Below are 6164 nucleotides of genomic sequence, written 5' to 3'. Positions count from 1 at the left end.
GGGCTTTGCCAATATGTGTAATAAACCAGACAGACTGATTTGACCATACTTGATTCTGCTCACAGATTATTCTCAATGTGTGGTGACAGAGGAATCGAATGCCTCTCTGTTGCCCTCTGGTGGCTTTAAATGTGGCCTAATATGTCATGCTTTTGCTATTGTGTTCACTCACGGACATCTTTGTATTTACTGTTGTCAAAGTATTACTTATTCTTATATAAATTTCAGACTAGCAACAGTGACATACCACCTCTTTATTATACAGACAACACTTTAACAGCTAGAGGAATGCAGATCATAAAGAACTTGTAATGTTTTATACAAAATGTAAAATACAAAAGACAATAATCATACAAAATAAAAACGTAGTATCTTGGATACCTGTAAACTCATATGCCTACTAAACAACGGTAAATCTAATCTATATAAAAGTGTCAATATAAAACATTTTGCTAAACAACATTCTATAAAAAATCATCTATGGCACACCAGTTGGTTGAAACATTGCCTGTTTGTTTCTATGGTCTCCAGCTCACCCACCAGCCATTTGGGGCTCAAGATAATTGTCCATTATCACTCAGTACAGAACTCTGGCCTCCCTCTTACAGTAATAGATTTCATGACAGGTTACTGGTCTTCTCTTAACTGTTCTGGCTCTAGGAGGTACAGGCTCTGCTGGGTGGGCTCTGCATTCCACGTACAGTTCCTGAGTTCCTGTCTCAGCTCAGACAGCTGGTAAGCGTGATTAGTGAGGGTACCGTTGACCTGGGACAGGTATCCATCTGACTGCCTCTCCAACTCCGCCCTGATCCTCTCCAGATCCTTGGCCAGGTGACTGAAGCCCTTACACTGGCCCTCCACGCTGGCCACGCGGCCCCCCACCTCCACCACCTCCTTTTGGACTCCAAGCGCAGTGGAGCGGCAGCCCTGCACCTCCCCGGCCAGCCGCCTCCTCAGTTCCTGGAGCTCTCCCTTCATCCGGGTCAGCCTCTTCTCACCCACCCCCAACATGGAGGCCTGGCGCCCCAAAAGCTGGACCACACCCTTCACCTGCTGGGCCAGGCGCTCTTCCCGCTCCTGCCAGGTGGTGTTGGCGCGCCCCACATCCTGGACCACCAACCCTACAGAGTCCTTCAGGCCCTTCAGGGTGAGGTTCATGGAACGGGCGTTGAACTTGAGAAGCATGATTTCACCCTGGACTGAGCTCCCCTCCTCTCCCTCCTGGTGGTCTTCCCTCTGGGACAGTCTGGTCAGGAGGCTCTGCAGGGTGACATTAAGGCTGTTCAAACGGTTATTCTCCATGTCCAGGAGACCATTCTCCTCTCCTCCTCCTGTCTTATCCTCCTCCACCCTGTGAGTGTTTGATGTGGCTTCGTCTCCCTGGAGAATGGGCTGAGAGGAGGATGTGCAGAGTAGTTCCAGGCCGCTCAGCTGTTTCTGCACTCTGTCCACGTCCACCTCTAGCCTCCTCCTGAGGGACTCCACTTCTGTCTCCAGTGTGGGCACGACATGGCCCTCCAGCAAGGCAGGGGCTGTAGCATTCTCCAGATCCCCCAACGCTGTCAGCAGACGACCCTCCAGAGCCTTCAGCTTCCCCTCCAGACGGGCCTCCAGGCTGCCTGCCCCGACCTCTCCCTCTGAGCTACTGCCCAGGACCCCACCACTACCACTGCTGCTTGTGCTCCCACCCCTGACCTTTCCACATTCAGTCAGGTTGAGCTTGGCCTCCACCTCCTCCAGTCTCCCCTCCAGCATTGCCTCTACATGGGCCTTGTGCCCACCCAGCTCCACTCCCAGGTGCCCCTGGGACTGGTTGAGGCCTGCCACCAACTGTTCCAGCAGATGCACCCTCTCACCTAGGCCAGTGACTCTACCACAGCAGCCCTCTCTCAGGTCATGTCCCTGGATCTGAGTCTGCAGGTATCCAAGCTCCTTCCTAAGCCCAGTGGCGCTGACCTCCAGGGCCAGCTCCATTAGATCCTGTCTCTCCTGCTGCTCCCTGTGGCATTGTCGACTCACCTCCCTGGCCCTCTCCCCACAGCGGCTCTCTGCACTCTCAATACACTTCTTAAACTCCCCCAGGATCTCCGTCCGGGCCCCGCCAAGCTTGGCATCCACCAGATCCTCCATTGCCTTCTGGGTGTCTCTCGCGTCGGCCCTTGTCAAGCTATCTGCACCACCTGACATCTTCTTGAGGGTTCCGTCATGCCTGATCACACTGCCTCTCAGCTCCTCCAGCTCAGCAGCCTTGGCCTGTAGCTCAGTCCGGAGCCCCTCAACCCGCCCTGTCAGCTCGCTCAACCCTGGGAAATCCTGGCCCACATCCAGCCCCTCTGCATCGGGGTCTCCTCCAGGGATGTCTGCAAAGCCTACAGTGGAGTGGGGGGAAGAGGACAGAGCGGGGGCGGGGACAGGGCTTGGTGCTGCAGACAGCAGGGCGGAGAGCATCCTGTTGGCGTCCTCCCATAGTGAGGCGCGCAGGCCATCCTCTAGTCCGTTCACCATCCCCCTAAGCGTCTCCAGACCCTGGGACAGCCTCCGCACGTCCTCCTCCATCCTGTTCAGACGCTCAGTAGACTCACTATCCACTGTGTCCCGAGGCTGGCCTACAGAGGGGAAAAGAATGTTACAGACACAATCATACTCACAAGAGTGCAGGGAGAGAGCGAGAGAAAATGTAATGTAAGAATAAATGTTCATTTTTAAGGATGTTAAGTCTTTGAAGAATGTTGCCAAAATCAATGGAATTTCAGGACAGTTAAGCACTCTAGATACATATAGATATTAACTTTAAAGCCAGCAGTAGAGGACACAATGTTAGAATCTTATTAATATTGAATGTCATATTTATGTTGTGTTGCAGTACAGAATATGCATTGGAATAACACTCCCAGTCTCACCATCCATTTCTTGGCTGCCAGCAGGGGGAGCTGTTTCATCAGTGACAGGCTCCAACTCTGAGTGAAAAGGATGATCAGTGAGGTCTGGGTGATCAAGATGATCTGGTCCAGGCTGCTGGTGATTGTTTGGCTCCAGATCTGGTTCAGGCTGGTGATGGTTTGGTTCATGCTGGTCTGGCTCCTGGTGGTCTGGTTCAGACTGGTGATGGTCCGGCTCGTGGTTGTCTGGCTCCTGGTGGTATGGCCCCTCCTGGTCTGATTCAGGCTGGTGATGATCCGGCTCGTGGTGGTCTGGCTCCTGGTGGTATGGCCCCTCCCGGTCTGATTCAGGCTGGTGATGATCCGGCTCGTGGTGGTCTGGCCAGTGGTGGTCTGGTTCAGGCTGGTGGTAGTTTGGCCCCTGGTGGTCTAGTTCAGGCTGGTGGTGGTCTGACCCCTGGTGGTCTGGTTCAGGCTGGTGGTAGTCTGACCCCTGGTGGTCTAGTTCAGGCTGGTGGTGGTCTGACCCCTGGTGGTCTGGTTCAGGCTGGTGGTGGTCTGACCCCTGGTGGTCTGGTTCAGGCTGGTGGTAGTCTGACCCCTGGTGGTCTGGTTCAGGCTGGTGATAATCTGACCCCTGGTTGTCTAGTTTAAGCTGGTGGGGGTCTTGCCCTTGGTGGTCTTGTTCAGGCTGGTGGTAGTCTTGCCCCTGCTGGTCTAGTTCAGGCTGGTGATACTCTGTCCCCTCATGGCGGTCTGGTTGGTGGTGGTGCTGTGGCCCAAAGGTGTAAGGCTTGGAAGATGACCCTCGGTAGGAGGGGTGGGTCAGAGGAGGCCCAAAGGGACGTTTAAGGTAGGACTTGACGTTGCTGGGAGGAGGGCCTTTTGCTTTCACTGGGTATGACTTCATAGGAGGAGGTCCCTTCATGGGAGGGCCCTTGGTAAGCATTGGGTACGATTTCATGGGAGGATGGCCCTTGCTCTGACTCCAGGGGTTTCCTTTAATGGGTGGGCCTTTGAATGGTGGGCCCTTGAATGGAGGCATCGCCTTAATTAGGTGTTGGGAGGCTGGGAGTCCCACCATGCAGCCGTAGCCAGAGTATCCTGGACAGCAGTGCCATTCCAGCTCAGTGAGAGTCTTATGGGCAACTTTATAGACAGGCTTGTACATCACATGATATCTGAGGGTTAATGAAAGAAATAACATAAGCACAAGCAACTACCAAGCTGACACCTGTGAATGGTGAGAGGAGACGTTACAGCCCTATTTTCATACCGTTTTCATATGGAAAGAGCAGCAGAACTAATAATCCGGTTGTTTTTACAGCAGTTTTACAGCAGTTTTACAGCAGTAGTCCTCGATGTAGATGTGGCAATAACAGTAGTAATTGTGGATTTATGATACAATCTGTAATAGTTATATCATGTAGTATCAATTATGAAGATGAACTCACATGAGGGTTGGACACTTCTGACCCCAGGCACACTTGTTGTACTGAGCTTTGACATAAGGAGCTACCCCATCCTGCACGGTGAATGAAACAGTCTTCTCAACAACGTAGGCACAGTGGTTTCTGTCAGAGAGAAAAGAATGAGAGAATAAGATCACACACTTTAGATAAGATTCTTAAACTTGCCCCTTTTTCTAAACCTAAAAACCCTCTTGCATTTCCCACTGGCTTAGATATTAAAATGAAAACAAAAACAAACAGACTGCTACACAGTAAGTTAACCAGCTTTAACTGAGCATCAAAAGCGAAGCTAATGTCCAGCGCCACCTCCCCAGAGGGAACAGCCCAGTTTATGTTCAGAACGAGTACTCACTTGAGCCTGCTGGTGGGCTTCCCATGGACATAGGGATGAGGATTGGGCCCAGCCTTGTAGAGGATGTACTCGGAGGGTCTGTAGAACTTGGCATCAGTCAGAGACAGAGTGGCTGACAGGAGGAGGATGGGAGGTAATGCCACTGCAATGTGCATTGTTGCTCCCACGCAAGGAAAGGTAGATGAAAAAAATCGAATGAAAAAACTGCTGCCTGAAGTCAGAAGCAATGGCAGTATAGCTTTTAAAGAAAAAGTAGGTCTGCCTCAAAGTCAAGTTTCAACCCGCGTGGGGGGAATCATACAACTTAATTTTTCAATGGCATCAGACAAATGTAGAAAGGATGTATAGTTGAGATGCCAGCATCTCACTAAAAATACCTCACAGAACTAGAAAACATGAAATTCTAAAGAAAAGACTTCATTCTTAGTTACCCGATTCCATACATGAGAAGAAGACATGGAAAAAGGTTGTCACAGAGAGAGAGTTCTTCAGCACTCAAGTCAAGAGCCAGTCTATTAATGTGGTCCTGGTGCAGTCTGTGGCTATGAGTCTCTGTCGGGGTGACAACAGTCCACTGTGAGCTAAAAGGGCTGCTGTTGGACCCTAATAGGGAGCACCCTCTGGCATTATTTGCATATCCCCCTCCCACATTGCCCTCCTGAAAGTAACACAAGTGTGCGACTGGAGGGAGAGGCCTGAGTCCCCCATATGTGTAAATGCTCATTAATAGCATATAACAGTGCTACCATGAATAGGTCACCACCATTACTGTGTCTGCTGCTACTTCAACATGTATTATGACATAATACACCTCTAGATTAACAGGGTCGGACAAACAGTCACAGATCCTTTACCCAACATACACAGCTACTGTCTCAGGTTATAACTAATAACAGGGCACTGAGGCAATATCTATTTTTCGGAATCAGTAATGTTATGGATATTCTATGAATTACTTGATCTTAGCCATAATGACCCATGTCTAATAGTATGATTATCTCAATGAGTGAAAGGTCAGCTGAAGAGACAGCCAGGGTCAAGGAATTAAATGCAACACGTAATTGAATGTATCTCTATGGTCATGGTTATGTCGTGGGTTATGCCTTTGAATTTTAGGCTACTGCTAAGGGGACATCAGAACACCCTGTCACCCTTACGTAATAACCAGTAAGCACTTTTTCTGTTCCGATCATCACAGCACATTTGTTAAACAAAATAAACAGCTAATGATGGAAATGAAGCATGGCAGTTGGCATTTCCCCTGCTCTGGCCATTTCATAGGCTTCATAGATACAGTATATTCTACCCACCACTCTACTCTACCCAGCACTGAACACATCTATGAAACATGGCTACTGCTACACAGCTGGTCTCTCACCCCACTCTCACACCCACACCCCACCCAGACCTAATGGCAAACTAACAGGACCAACCAGGAACAAAGACAAACAAATAGCCTGG

The 6164-nt window shown here is 50.1% G+C and overlaps 1 protein-coding gene across 1 annotated transcript; it reads right to left on the bottom strand.

Moving 5' to 3' along the window:
• Nucleotides 1–627: 627 nt before the first annotated feature.
• LOC135503650 (EMILIN-3-like) lies at nucleotides 628–4858 on the bottom strand. The gene is made up of 4 exons (XM_064921805.1): nucleotides 4704–4858; nucleotides 4334–4453; nucleotides 2901–4060; nucleotides 628–2606 (listed from the first exon to the last, which is right to left on the bottom strand). The coding sequence occupies exons 1-4, from the start codon at nucleotides 4856–4858 to the stop codon at nucleotides 628–630; spliced, it is 3414 nt and encodes a 1137-aa protein (XP_064777877.1).
• Nucleotides 4859–6164: the final 1306 nt, after the last annotated feature.

Source organism: Oncorhynchus masou, chromosome 18 (genome assembly GCF_036934945.1).
Source record: "Oncorhynchus masou masou isolate Uvic2021 chromosome 18, UVic_Omas_1.1, whole genome shotgun sequence".
NCBI lineage: Eukaryota > Metazoa > Chordata > Actinopteri > Salmoniformes > Salmonidae > Oncorhynchus > Oncorhynchus masou.
The sequence above is the reverse complement of the archived record's forward strand: the minus strand, read 5'-3'. Positions and strand labels throughout refer to the sequence as shown.

Coding starts and splice junctions, on each gene's coding strand:
- LOC135503650 (XM_064921805.1), bottom strand. CDS start 4,858: ATGCACATTGCAGTGGCATTACCTCCCATCCTCCTCCTGTCAGCCACT. Junction 4,454..4,703: donor AAGCCCACCAGCAGGCTCAA/GTGAGTACTCGT, acceptor TCTCTCTGACAG/AAACCACTGTGCCTACGTTG. Junction 4,061..4,333: donor CAGAAGTGTCCAACCCTCAT/GTGAGTTCATCT, acceptor ATTAACCCTCAG/ATATCATGTGATGTACAAGC.